The 15,122-nt window shown below is 45.1% G+C and overlaps 1 protein-coding gene across 3 annotated transcripts in view; it reads left to right on the forward strand.

Moving 5' to 3' along the window:
* The window catches only part of GRIN2A (glutamate ionotropic receptor NMDA type subunit 2A), a 227,717-nt gene that overhangs the window by 203,731 nt on the left and 8,864 nt on the right, over window positions 1-15,122 (forward strand). For 2 of the 3 annotated variants that reach the window (XR_014213659.1, XM_082199615.1), the window contains exons 12-14: window positions 1,778-1,965; window positions 8,974-9,212; window positions 12,093-13,539. Coding sequence is in view for 2 of the 3 variants with exons in the window: in XM_082199615.1 (XP_082055741.1) it covers window positions 1,778-1,965; window positions 8,974-9,212; window positions 12,093-13,539 (1,874 nt within the window). In the remaining variant the exon portion in view is untranslated. Of the gene's footprint in view, window positions 1-1,777; window positions 1,966-8,973; window positions 9,213-12,092; window positions 14,388-15,122 lie in introns of those variants that run through there. The other variant, XM_082199614.1, reaches the window with a different exon arrangement.

The following is a 15,122-nucleotide window of genomic DNA, read 5'->3' on the forward strand; positions in this document are numbered from 1 at the left end:
AAAAGGTTATTTATGTATGCCACTACTGCAACCCATGTTTCATTAGCCCCAAAATAGAAAATGAGCGAGGTTCCAACTAAAGAAGAATGGCAACTTAAACTGATGGAATATGCTCAGCTTGAAGACTTAATATATAGAATAAGAGAACAAGAAGAACATACGTTTAGAGAAGATTAAAAGGTAAAGGTAAAGGTACCCCTGCCCGTACGGGCCAGTCTTGCCAGACTCTAGGGTTGTGCGCCCATCTCACTCAAGAGGCCGTGGGCCAGCGCTGTCTGAAGACACTTCCGGGTCACGTGGCCAGCGTGACATCGCTGCTCTGGCGAGCCAGAGCCGCACACGGAAACGCCGTTTACCTTCCCGCTGGTAAGCGGTCCCTATTTATCTACTTGCACCCGGAGGTGCTTTCGAACTGCTAGGTTGGCAGGCGCTGGGACCGAACGACAGGAGCGCACCCCGCCGCAGGGATTCGAACCGCCGACCTTTCGAAACGTTTATTGAGCGTATGGAAAATAACTGTGTACAGCTGAAAACGCTGGCAGCATTAAGATACATTCAACAGTGTAAATAAGTTATGATGGTTGTAATAATGGAAGACTGAATGGTATAGTTTCTGTAAAATATGCAGGGATTTACGATATGTAAAAGGAACCATGGAAAGAGAAGAAGGGAAGTCATTGATATCTTAAAGATGTATAAATGAGTACTTTAAATTGTAAAACAGAAAAATTGATATATATATATATATATATGAATGAAAGAGTGTGTGAAATGATGTGTATTTAAGCTTTGGGTAACCAGGCACAGGAAGATTTATAAATGCATCTCTCTCTCTCTCTCTCTCTCTCTCTCTGTGTGTGTGTGTGTGTGTGTGTGAGAGAGAGAGAGAGAGAGAGAGAGAAATTCCAGAGGGGCCATCCTGTTAGATAGCAATAGATTGTGGTGGATTGCTTTGAAAGCCACTTCTGACCTCAGGAGGAGGTGGTGTTGCGGTCGCGCGGGGCTGGAATCCTCTGCCACGTCATCCCCTGGCCAGCCAATCAGCTGGCTCGGGGGGGTGGTGGCTTGCTGCATTTAAGGCAAGCGCAGCAGAGGATCTTCCTCTTTGGCCGCCATATTGCTAGGGGTATTGTTATGTAGATGAATGGTGGGGGGGAGAAGTGCCATCACCTCCCCCGGATATTGAAGGGTAGTCCGGTAAAGGATTCCGGGGGGTGTGGACCCGTCCGAAGCCTATGGAGGCCAGGGCCCAAAGCACGCCCCCTAGCGGTGACCCCAGGGGAGTTCCTAATTGATGTGCATCAGCAGGGCTCCCCCTGCTGGTGTTAACCCTTCCTGGCCTTCAGGCAGACAGGCTGAAGCCGGATAGTCGATTAGTACCAATGCCTAAGCCAATACCGCTCTTCACCTGTAACCAATAAAGCTGTGGCCAATTTTAGCCCATTAACCTAAAATAACGATGTCATGTGTCTTTATTCCTACTGGTGGGCAGCGGGAACTCGCCATGCAAGTCACTTCAGCCCCTTCCCCGTCCTGTATTTTGTATTTTTGCCAGAACATAGGTGGCAGCCCTACTGTAACCCATGGCAGTTAACTCCTTAAATTTGTAAGATTATTCTTTTCTCTCCTGGTCATTGTTTGAAAGTGCAGAAGCCTCTTAACCTTGCTGGAGAAGCCTTCTGAGTGCCGCTAGGTCACCAACGCCAAAGGGGACAATCGTGAGCTCACTTGCCTGCTGTCTTGAATGTGTCTTGTAAAACACCACTTTTTATTTCAGGAAGTTGGATGCTTTCATCTACGATGCAGCGGTGCTGAACTACAAGGCCGGGCGGGATGAGGGGTGCAAGCTGGTGACCATCGGCAGTGGGTACATCTTTGCCACGACGGGCTATGGGATCGCTCTCCAGAAGGGGTCGCCGTGGAAAAGGGCCATCGATCTTGCATTGCTGCAATTTGTTGGCGATGGTAAGTCAGAAGGACTTTTCTTTCCTGCTCGAGGTGTTCTTGCAAGAGGGGAAAGAGGAGCCAGTGTGGTGTAGAGGTTAAGAGTGGTGGACTCGTAATCTGGTGAACAGGGTTCGCTTCCCCGCTCCTCCACATGCAGCTGCTGGGTGACCTTGGGTTAGTCACACTTCTCTGAAGTCTCCCAGCCTCACTCACCTCACAGAGTGTTTGTTGTGGGGGAGGAAGGGAAAGGAGAATGTTAGCCGCTTTGAGACTCCTTAGGGTAGTGATAAAGTGGGATATCAAATCCAAACTCTTCTTCTTATTCATTCTTTTCATTTCGTTTATGCATTGCCTCCCATCGAACAACCCAGAGCGATCAGCAATTAAAGGATCAGTACAAATATTCACAATAAAAACAATTAAGGAAACCATTTCAGATCTGATACAGAAAGAGGCTAGGATAAGAAATCTCCACGCAAGAGGATCCTTGAAAAAGGAACGTCCTCAGTAGGTGCTGAAAAAACCAGCAGGGAGTTCCAAAGGATACCACCACTACTAAAGTATTAAGAATTAAGAATTAATGTTATTAAATTATTAACATTAATTGCTATTAGTTGATTATAACCATTATCTATCAATTATGATGATGATGATGATGATGAATAATTTACCAAATTATTAGGCCACCCCATAACAAAGTTCCCTGAGCCACCTAAAATATAATTCATTGGTAAAGTTCTGCTTTTCATTTCATGATGATGAGCATAGTTCAGCTTCCTATTTTCATAAGTTTATTCTTCATGTATTTATGTATCACTTTTTGCATGTATGTCAGGGTGATTTCTAAACACCATAAAAGCACTTTAAAATATCTTTAAAAACAGTCCAAAATAAATGAGGAAGGAAGGTAGATTGAAGAACAGCACAAAACGAACAACTAAGGCAGAGATCTTTTCATCCAGGGGGAAAAGCTTGTCAAAACAATGTTGCCCTTGTAGTATTCAGAAGGAGGAGAAAACTAGGAGGAGTTGGCAGCGCCTTCCATTGGCTCCAGCATCACCTGCTTTGGCCTCCCTGCCTTCTACCCAATGGGCCTCAGCTCCTATGGGCAAGCAACAGCACCTTCTGAGCACCTACTCCAGTCTTCCTAAACTGGAGAAATTGGCAGAAGCCTTATATATTGCACCATGGAACCCTGAGGAGCACAGCACATCCACCCAGTCTGCCGAGATACTGTCCTGTCAGCAAAAGCTGGGCTACCGGGCATCAGATGGGAGATTCCAATTCTGCCCTCTTTGTAACAAGTGCCCCATCAAACTGCCCATTCATTCCGATGGGAGAAATGTCATTTATGATAATGTTGGAGGCTGAGCCTTCTTCCTACCTGGAGGGTGAACTGTGGTGCTGAGGATCGCAGCCATTGGCATCGTAAATCATCCTTTCTTTCCTTCCCCCTCCCCCAACCAGTCTGAACCTTTTCTGCAAAGCATTCCCAGTGCAGTGTTCCCACTGTTTCCTTTGGAGTAGAGAGGGGATGTAGCCGGGGGAATGGGAAATGGTGGGAATATGGGGGAAATTATGCTTTGCCTGGCATGATATGAGAGAGAGAGAGAGAGAGAGAGAGAGAGAGAGAGAGAGGGAAATATCAGACGTGCTGCTTAACAATCCAATGCCTACTGAGCTTTGAAGAACAGGGTCACGGCAGACTATAGATAGCTATTAGCTTGCAAATAGCCTTGATAGCTATTACTCAGTCATCTCTGTTCCAAGCAGAGGTTGCTTGTTGTTTTGAAGCCGGTCAACTTCTTCATCCTCAAATGGCCTCTCAGCGCGGGGTGATTGCATTATTTGGAAAGCTCTTGTTTGCTTCATTTGACTCTAGGGTGACCATGTGGATGTGGGAATGTTGAGGGGGGCAGGAGAGGCTATATTGATTCTTAATACCCTTCCTAACTCACGCTAGCAAGTTTCTTTATATAGCAGAGTGCATTCCCCCTTTTATGCAGCACAAAGCTGGCTGCAAACTCGTGTGAGGCAACAAATTCAATCTGGCTTGCCCAGATTGAGATATGTCCTATTATTCCTGGCAAGACTCCTCTGAGCCCTCCTAAAAGAATGAAGACACAACAGTCTTATTCATAAGTAACAAAAAGTAGTTTTTTCGCACGATCGGCACAGTGTGATCCCTGAAGGCAGGCTTTTGGGCTTAAAGTTACAAACATGTACAAACAGGTTTACCCCATATGGGAGATAACCTGGGAGACTGCTTGGCTGGCAGCCAGCAGTCCAGTCCAGGTGAATCAGGAAGTTCAAAAAAGAAGATCGAAGAGAGGGAAGAAGTGGCTGCTTGACTTGGTCTTTTACCAGGTCTGGAAAGGTCACGCCCACCTACCAGTCACATGCAAGAATGGATGCTCCAGGCCAGGAGGAACAGGAAGTTCAGCTGACTGAACCAACATGCCCTGCATGTCCACTCTAGCAAAACAAGGAATGTTGAACTTGACTGCTCCCAGTGGATTACATGTTCCGTTGAGAGTCCGTCAAGGCTGCGAACAGCGGGACTGTTGTGGCGTCTAGTCCGCTTCCATTGTGCCAACCTGCTTCTCCCAGCTACAGCAGAGTATCTTGCCAGCGGTGCCTGTGTGGAAGGAATCTTAGCCATGCAGTAAAACCCCCATGCAACAGCTGCTTCTATTCTACGAAGCTTTATTGTACAGCAGCAAAACAACGACCAGGAGATAGCGAAGGCATGATGCTTCTCCTGTCACAGCCAAAACAGAAAGTAAAAAACGTTCACATAACAAAGGTGCGAACACGCCCCCAGTGACAGGACATCATTTCCCTTGAGCTGTTAACCCCGTAAGCTCTGGGTATCCTCACATTACATCCCACAGTGGACTAACTTGCTGACGTCTGTTCACTGGTGAGCCTTGCAGATGAAATACTGCTACCTAGGCTGGGAGAAAAGCAATGACAAACCTAGACAGCATCTTAAAAAGCAGAGACATCATCTTGCCAACAAAGGTCAGTATAGTAAAAGCTATGGTTTTCCCAGTAGTGATGTATGGAAGTGAGAGCTGGACCATAAAGAAGGCTGATCGCCGAAGAATTGATGCTTTTGAATGATGGTGCTGGAGGAGACTCTTGAGAGTCCCATGGACTGCAAGAAGATCAAACCTATCCATTCTGAAGGAAATCAGCCCTGAGTGCTCACTGGAAGGACAGATCCTGAAGCTGAGGCTCCAATACTTTGGCCACCTCATGAGAAGAGAAGACTGTCTGGGAAAAACCCTGATGTTGGGAAAGATGGAGGGCACAAGGAGAAGGGGAAGACAGAGGACGAGATGGTTGGATAGTGTTCTTGAAGCTACCAGCATGAGTTTGACCGAACTGCGGGAGGCAGTGGAAGACAGGAGTGCCTGGCATGCTCTGGTCCATGGGGTCACAAAGAGTCGGACACGACTTAACGAGTAAACAACAACAAGGCTGTGTGATCCTGTCCCTTTACTGGAAACAGGGCTGCACAGCGGATGCAGGATTAAACCCTGTCCTCCAGCCCATCATCTGCCATCACCAGTGACATCAGTTAAATGGTGGGTGGGCATGATTTGGGGGAAATGGCTTAGTGGGCCAAGTTGGACCCCTTGACCGGCTATGATTTTTTTTATAAGATATTTATTAAGATTTTCAAAGTATTACAAAGTTAAAATAAAAAAAATAAGAAAATACAAAATAAAAATTGTTAAAAACAACTCATTCTTTCCATTACTTATTTTTCATTAGCTTATTTCCCGGACCTCCTCACGCCTCCCTTTTTTGTATTCCAGTTCAGTTTGTTGGTTCAGCAAATCCTTACCCTCTTTGTTTATCCTAGTCTTTAATCCTAAAATATTGTAACGTTAAATTTTTACCTATTAATAGTCCATTTTTCATATTCCCTTATAGTATTACAGCTGAAAACCACTTAATTTCTATCCAACATCATTCTAACATTCATTAATTTTACAATATTTCTGTAGATAGTCTTTAAATTTCTTCCAATCTTCTTCCACCGACTCTTCTCCCTGGTCTCGGATTCTGCCAGTCATTTCCACCAGTTCCATATAGTCCATCACTTTCATCTGCCATTCTTCCAGGGTGGGTAGATCTTGTGTCTTCCAAAACTTTGCGATGAGTATTCTTGCTGCTGTTGTGGCATACATAAAAAAAGTTCTGTCCTTCTTTGGCACCAATTGGCCTACTATGCCTAGGAGAAAGGCCTCTGGTTTCTTCAAGAAGGTATATTTAAATACCTTTTTCAATTCATTATATATCATCTCCCAGAAAGCCTTAATCCTTGGGCACGTCCACCAAAGGTGAAAGAATGTACCTTCAGTTTCTTTACATTTCCAACATTTATTATCGGGCAGATGATAGATTTTTGCAAGCTTGACTGGGGTCATGTACCACCTCCCTTGACCGGCTACGATTGACCCATGATTGACTCGGCCATCTTTCCAGAATTTTTTTAATATTATGGTGGCAGAGGAAAAAAATTGAAGCACAAAATAAACATTTTTTTTAAAGTCGCGAAGGCCAGAAGGCACCTTGAAAGTGGGTGGGTGGGTGGTGGGAGAATCCTTAATGATTTTGCTAATTTCTTTTTAAGAAAGCTGCAAGACATTTCTCTCTCCCTCCACCCCCACTTTGCTTTCATTCAGGATGTCTCCTCTTCTTAACTTTAGTCCTCACCGCCTTAGATGGGAAGCCCTCCGGCATTCACAGAAGCTGAAAGCATTTAGGTGGGAGTGATGTGCAATGCATCAGTCTGGTGCGATTTGCAGTGACTTATTCAACGATTTCTTTTAAAGTTCTCCTGGATCGTGATTTTCTCTCTCCACAAGCCTCCCCCCAACAACCCCACAAGCCATGAGAGATTTACTCTTTGTCCTGCCTTGAATAGCCACTTTCCCTTCTCTAATTACATCAGCTTTGTAACAAAAGGAGACGTCTTCTTATCTCAGCAGTTCTTAACAGCTATACAGAAACAGCAACAAAAAGCCATCAGGGTTTTTTTGGGTGGGTGGGGGGAGATGGGGGGAACTGAGAAAACTGTACTGGCTTTGGTATATGCAAAATGTTGCTTTATTGCATAATTATTCCTCGCTCTTATTAGCATTGCAAACTGGCTGAAAGAAGTTCCATTCTGCCCCGCTCCACACCACTACAAATCAATAGGGACAGGCAGATACCAGTGAAGTGAGTTATGTTCACAGTTGTCTCTCAGAAGTGCTAGGCAGGAATCACCAATATTGTGCAGAAATACTACAGATATGTCTGTTCCAGTTTCTCATTTTCCCCAATCTGAAGTGTGTGATTTGGTGGTTTTTTTTTTTAATCAAATCAGATCTTTATTATTAATGATCAAAGACCAGCATTCGGAAACTGCGATTAGAAGCACATAGGATACATTTGCAGATGTGAAGAAGAATAAGAATAAAGATAATAATTTTGAAAGGAATATTAAAAAGGAATAAAGTAAATAAAAGTAGCATAAAATAAGTAGAATGGGCACCAACATTTATGAAAACTAGAGTCATAGCACAAACTTCAAAGAAGGAAGTTACAGAATGTCCAAAGTCAGTTCTTGGTGAGTTTATTTCATTTCTCATGGACATTCACCCTCTAGCACCGTATTGCTTTTAGGAACAAGACATAACATGTTACATTGTCCCTTTCCCAAGTCCAAGAAGGCAGGAGTTTGGAGCTACAGTCATATCTTGGGTTGCGAATGCCATGGGTTGCACATTTTCAAAACCGTGTTTATGGAAGACAATCTTACTCAGCTACGAGTGATCGCCAAAGAAGAAGATACGAGCTGGAAGCTCCATCCTTTCATGGATCCATGAGACTCTGGGGAGGTGCTTCCAAGGCTTCCCCATTCTCCCGAGTAGCCTCATGTGCAGTTCATGGGCATGTTGAATATTATTTATTTACACCAAAAAGAGACACCTCAAAGAGACTTAGCAAGATAAAACACAATCAATAGAAGCAGTTTAAAAACAGGAAAAACCACACAAAATGATGAAGACTGAAATGCTGATCTAATAATATATCAAAAACGAGTTCTACTCAGTGCTGTTAGAAATAACTTAAGGGAAATGGACAATGCTTGCAGTGTATTTGGAAAATAATTGCGAACAAGTGAAAACAGTGGCAGGATTAGTGTAAATTCAACAGTATAATTTTATGTTGTGGTAATATGCAAATGAAGGGGGGGGATGAGAATGTTTGAATAGAATATGCAGCAATAATGGAAAACTAAAAAGAACCATGGAAAGGGAGGAAGGGAAGTTGACAATTGATTGTATAACTGTGGGAATGTATAACTGTGGAAAATGCGTAACTGAAAATTTTAAATTTTAAATAAAAAAAATATTAAAAAAGAGAAGTAACTTAATTAGTCAAGGCCTGACTGAATGAAAAGATCTTAGTCTGGTACCTACAGACTGTCGATGATGGTGCCAGGCACATCTCTGTGAGGGGAACATTCCACAGATCGGGGGCCACCAATGAAAAGACCTGTTCTTGTGTAGCCACCCTTCACATCTCCCTCAGATGGGGCACAAGGAGAAAGGTCTCTGATGGAAGTCACAGGCTAGTTTGTACATGGTGAGGCAGTCCTTGAGGTGGCCCTGACACTCCTGTGTGCCTTGTTGTCTGCTCTGCCTCTGTGGCCTTGACGGAGATTGTGGGGAGGGAAACTGAGAACCAGCCAGGAACCCAGGCAGCTGGCATGAGAACCTAAATTCATGGGAAAGGGATATCCATCTCCAATGCCTTTTCAGAGGCACTGGCATTGTGGAGAGCTGCCGGTAGCGACCTTGCTCCTTCTCTGAGACCTTTGATTTCAGGTCTGGGCAGGGCTGAGCCCTGATGCCCATGCAGCATAGAAACATCTCACTGGTTTTCACCACTGAGATCTTCTTGGATTTCCATACCCTAACCATTAGGACCTCATTATTATTTTGTTCTCCTATTTTCCAGGTGAAATGGAGGAACTGGAAACTCTGTGGCTAACAGGCATTTGCCACAACGAGAAGAACGAGGTCATGAGCAGCCAGCTGGACATTGACAACATGGCAGGTGTCTTCTACATGCTTGCTGCTGCCATGGCCCTCAGCCTCATCACATTCATCTGGGAGCACCTGTTTTATTGGAAGCTGAGGTTCTGCTTCACTGGAGTTTGCTCTGACAGGCCAGGACTGCTTTATTCCATCAGCAGGGTAAGCTTCTCTGTGTGTTTCAATTAGTATTATGCTAACCTGTAAGGCCTCCACATCAGAGACCAGGAAGAGCATTAGAAAGGAAGGAACGTCTTCCATGGCTCATGGAAGGAGAACAGGGAGGTGATCTAGTGGGTCTTTCTGGCCAAGGTGTTCCAAAGAGTTGGTGTTGTCAAAGAAGGAATCCTTCCTCTGTCATAGTTCATAGAATTGTAGAGTTGGAAGGAACCACGAGGGTAATTGAATACAACTTCCAGCAATGCAGGACTCATTTTGCCCAGTTTGGGGCTCAAACCCACAACCCTGGGGTTAAGAGTATCATGCCCTACCAACTGAGCCGTCAAGAAGGTATCGTCTGAATTATTCTCAGCATCCCCATGATGGCTGTGTTCTATCTCAACCATCAGTGACAGTGTGCTTTGGAATGGTAGCTGCTAGGAATCACAGATGGGGAGAAGGTTGCTGTGCTCAGGTCCTGTTTTTGGGCTTCACATAAGCACCTGTGAGAACACAGACCTGGTCTATATGAGCCACTGGTCCGATCCAGCAAGCTCTTCTCTGTTTCTTATGTCCAGTGAAAGAACGGCAATGGAGCTAGAGCTCTCAGGTATTCAGCCGATGAGGAAGTGTACATGAGAAGAGATTGTTCCGCTTTCCAAGGGACGGAGCTGGAACTCAGTGGTAGAACTTCTCCCTGGCTTGCAGAAGATCCCAGGTTCCATCTCCAGCATCTTCAGGCAGGACTGGGAGAGGCTCTTGTCTGAAACCCTACTCTGACAGCCAGTGTAGGCAATACTGATGTACATAGACCAATAATCAGACTTAGTATAAGGCAACTTCCTGTTTTCGTGGAAGGAGCAGGGGCATTGGAAGGGGGAGCGGGGGGTGGGTCGCCCCGGGTGCCACCATGGAGGGGGGTGACAAATTATCAAGGAACAATTACTGCCCTACTAGGGTAGTTCATAAAAACTTTTTTTTAAAAAAAATGCCTGCTCCAGAGGCATCTTATGACTATAGGGATTATGTAGCTATATCTGAAACGTCATGCATATCAGTAAATATCTTGACCCTCCTCCATGAAAATTGCTGTTTACTTGGCTGTTTCCCTATGTTGCAAATGCTGAAATTTCATTCAGTGGAGCAGGGTCAAGATATGCATGAAATTTCAGATATAGCTATATAAACCCTAGTTTAGTAAAATAAGACCTTTGGAGCAGGAATTTTTTTAAAAAAAGGTTTTTTATGAACCGCCCTACTGCCTGACCCTCCGCTAGGCTTCCCAGGTCCTGGAAAGTCGGCCTATGTGAATAAAATGAGACTAGGCTGAGTAGATTAGGCCTTGCCTTGCCTTCTCATTTTGCAGGCAAATAAATAAATAAATAAATAAATAATCAATGCTGGGGGGGGGGTGACAAGAAATTTTCCACACTGGGTACCACCTGACCTTCCTATGCCTCTGGGAAGGAGCAAAGCCTGAACCATTTCAGGACAGAAAGGGAACTAGAAACACATTTGGGGGGGAAAGATATATCAGCATACAGAAGATGTAATGCAAAAGTTTCATGCACACATGGTGCAGAGTTGTGTGACCTCTGTCCCTCACCCTTTACTTTCATAACTCAAAACATTAAATCTGCCTGAGCTTATATTTTGTAGCATTAAATGACAAAGCACAACATCTCAGGCACAATGTCCCTCATTAATTGCTCTCCTTGAATAAGTGCAATTAGCCTTCTGCATGAAGTAATTTGTCTACAAGAGATGAAGCCATTTTTTTAAAAAAATGTAATAGTAATAATAATGCAACTAGTAGCAAAAGTGAAATTTTAATTACCAAATAAGTTATTTGTTTAAACAAACAGCTGTAAACATGCTTAGCCTTAATCTCTGGCAATTTACAGTGGTGTGTGTGTGTGTGTTTTAATTAGTTAATTGACTCTGATTCTGTGTTTGCCAAAAATGTTCAGAAAAGAGTTGGATGGAACCACTGAGCTCATATCTAATTCTGTGCATGAGAGAGAGAGAGCGAGTGCACGCAATTGAGAGTGCGGGAGGGTGGAACCACACTAGGATTTTCTCGAAAGGATTGTATTCTGGCTCAAACGCACAAATCTCCCTGCACACTTTCTGGCTTGCAGGACCTGTTAGTATGCAGCCTACACTGGCATAGCCAAATTGCTTTGCTGTCCATAAAAATGGTTTTCTGGATCCAGCCAAGATCTATCCAGTCCAGCAATCTGTTTATAGCTTCAGCCAGATGTTCACAAGCTGGTGGACAGGAAGGTTGATTGGCTTCTCGTCTGCATCTCCTCTACTCAGAATCCTCTGGAACACAAACACTCCATTTGGCTGTTCTGGCTAACAGCTGTTGACATGTCCATCTTCCATTAATTCCCCCCTGTTTGGGGTGAGGAAGCAGCCAAGGTGGTTGCCCTCCAGATGTTTTTGGATTCCATTTCCCATTAGATCAGAGGTAGCCAATGTGGCTGGCCTTCAGATGTCATTGGAGTCCAGTTCCCACTGCATCAGAGATAGCCAACATGGCTGCCATCCAGCCATGATTCTGGTCCAGGGATTCTGGACTTTTGCGTAGCAGGCTACATTCCAGCCACGCAAAAACCAGAGGTGTCTCCATGCATGGAGAATAAGAATACACTTGCACATATCTCCATCTCAGTCATCTATCCAGGCAAGCAAGGACACATTCTAGCCAGTAAAAAATACTCAAGGAGGACTTTGCATGAGGATAGTCCCGAGGGAGGGACAGAGAGCCCCGGGGCGCACGCGCATATTTGACCTACAGGCTGGAGGCTCTCCACCCCCTGCTTTGAAGGGTTGACGATTTGAAACTTTATCTGTTTTGTGTTGCTTCTCATTTAGGGTATTTACAGCTGCATCCATGGGGTCCACATAGAAGAAAAGAAGAAGTCTCCCGACTTCACCCTGACGAGTTCTCAAACGAATATGTTGAAGCTCCTGCGGTCGGCGAAAAACATGACCAACATCAACCCCTCCCGGATAAACTCCCCCAAAAGAACAGCCGATTTTATCCACAGGGGGTCCTTGATAATGGACATGATGATGGACAAGGGGAATCTGATCTTCTCTGACAACAATAGGCCCTTCCCCCCGAAGGAGAACATTTTCAGCGACAACATAGGCGACCTACAGACATTCATGGGCAACCGCCACAAGGACAGCCTCAACAACTACGTTTTCCAAGGGCAGCACCCTCTCACGCTGAACGAATCCAATCCCAACACGGTGGAAGTCGCCGTTGCGGCAGAAGCCAAAGGGAACTCGCGCCCGAGACAGCTATGGAGGAAATCGGTCGAATCGTTGCGCCAAGAATCTCTGCGGCAGGGCTCTCTCCAGCGAGAAAACGATTCTGACGAGAACCGTCAGCATTCGTTGAAAGGCCCAAGGTACCTCCCCGAAGAGATCATCCGCTCAGACGTTTCAGATACCTCGAGCCGGGCCACCTGCCACATGGAGCCTGAAAACAACAACAAGCACCACAAGTCAAAGGACAATGTTAAAAAACGGCCTGTGGCGAAATACCCGAAGGACTGTAGCGAAGTCGAGCTGACATATCTGAAAAACAAGTCTCTGCCTCGGGATAAAATTTACATTATAGATGCAGATAAAGAGCGCGGGTTTCACCTGGACACGCCCCAGTATATCGAGAACATTATCCTCCCGGAGACAATGGAGTTCTCCGACGTTTATCAGGACCACAATGACAACTACCGGAAGTCGGAGCAGAGTAACAGGACTCCTTTGCCAAACGAGGAAAGTCTTCCAAGCAGCGACCAGTACAAGCTGTACCCGAAGCACTACGGCACGAAAGATAAGAACGCCACCTTCGGCGAAGCCAATGACCACTACAGGCAGAACGCTACCCACTGCAGGAGCTGCCTTTCCAGCCTGCCCAGCTACGCCGGACACCATTTGAGCCGCTCGCCCTACAAGTGCGACGCCTGCGTGCGGATGGGGAACCTGTACGACATCGATGAAGACCAGATGTTGCAGGACACCGGCAACTCGGCCCAGCGGGAGGAAGAGGTGTACCGGCACGACTGGGTCCAGAACAACAAAACCCAGCCCCCCAAGAAAAGCAGGCTGAGGATCAGCCGGCAACACTCTTTCGACAACCTTCTGGACAACAAGCCCAGGGAAGTGGACGTCGGGAGGCCGGCCCGGAGCATCAGCCTGAAAGACAAAGAGAAGTTTCTGGAAGGCAGCCCTTATGCAAACCTGTTTAACACCCCCCAAAGCAAACTCTTGAGCAGCAAGGCTCCGCTTTTCACACGCACCTTGGACGACGGTAAGAGGATCAAGTCCCTGTATTCCGACCGTTCCGCGGAGAACCCTTTTCTGCACTCTTATTACGACGACCAGCACTTGGTTCTGGGGCGGAGCCCCGCGGGCCTTTATAAACACTCCTTGCCCACAAAAGCGAGAAATGATAGTTACTCAAGGTCGTCGATAAAATCGACCGCCTCGTACTGTTCCAGAGACGGCCGGGTCCACAACGACATGTACATTTCGGAGCATGGGATGCCTTATGTTGCAAATAAGAATAGCGTGTACTCAGCTCCAAGAGTTTTAAATTCCTGCAGCAATAGACGCGTGTATAAGAAGATGCCTAGCATTGAATCAGATGTTTAGCTTTTTTTCCATTCACATTTTTATCTAGAGGGAAAAACATAGTTGCCAGCATCCGAGAGCCAAACGGGGTGCTCCTTAGCAGTCCTCCGGGAACTGAGGGTCTGCGATGCCTTCCATTGATTGATCTCACCTGTTGAACCAAAAAGAAAAAAGGAAAGGGAAGAGGGAGTAGGAAGAACGATAGAAATAAAACCCCATCCCTCCACGGGCATATCTATACTACAAACATATATTGTTTTATTTGACTGCAGTGTCTTTCCCCAGAGCATCCTGGGAAAACGCAGTTTGGTGATAGTGCCTCAGATCCCATGGTTACACCCACACCAGATATTCAAAGCACTATTTTACCACTTTGAACAGACATGGCTCCCCCAAAAGAATCCTGGGAACTGTAGTCTGTTAAGGGTGCTGGGAGTTGTTACAAAACCCCGTCTACCCCCCTGGCAGAGCTACGATTGTTACCTGGGAAGAGAGATCGACTGTTAAACCACTCTGGTGATTGTAGCTCTCCTGAAGGGAGTTCCAAACAACTCACGGCGCCAATAACAAACTACAGTTCCCAGAATCCTTAAGGGGTGACACTGTGACTGGTCAAATGGTATTGTAGCGAATTACCTACATAGTGGGCATGTGGCCCATATTAGCAACCCACAGCTCTGTTTGGAAGGCTACCATCCCCTAGGAAGAGGGAGAAACCATCAACCCACTTTCTGCCTTGCAGTGTAAATACACCCTTAGGGATCAGTTCTAGCCCGGGCAGAAACAGGCACCATTTCTGGTCTGTCCATTTTGGAATCCTGCTGGGATATGTTGGCAACTATGTTATTTTTTATATTAGGGTGGTTCTTTTTCCCCTTGTCCATCAGACTTGAGTCCTTCTCGTACTTCCCACCTGGCGTATTTATGTCCTCCCAGACGTTTATTTTTTAGTAGAGAATAAGCAATATGGTATGCATGTACTTTGACACAGAACAAAGAAAAAAAATGTTAAGAATGCATTTGTACACTGACAAAGGTAAGACTTGTCAAAGAGATTAGAGTTAGTCTTTTTTTTAAGAAACAGACAAAATGAAAAACTATATATATATAGCTATATCTATACGATTTAGTTTCATCTTTGTTTTTAAACACAGTCAAACAAAAGCAAAAAATAATTATATATCTATCTATATCTATATATTTATATATATCTATATATCTATCTATATATACATATATATAAATATATATATATACATC

This window comes from Podarcis vaucheri, assembly GCF_965113315.1.
Source record: "Podarcis vaucheri genome assembly, chromosome: 14".
Classification (NCBI taxonomy): domain Eukaryota; kingdom Metazoa; phylum Chordata; class Lepidosauria; order Squamata; family Lacertidae; genus Podarcis; species Podarcis vaucheri.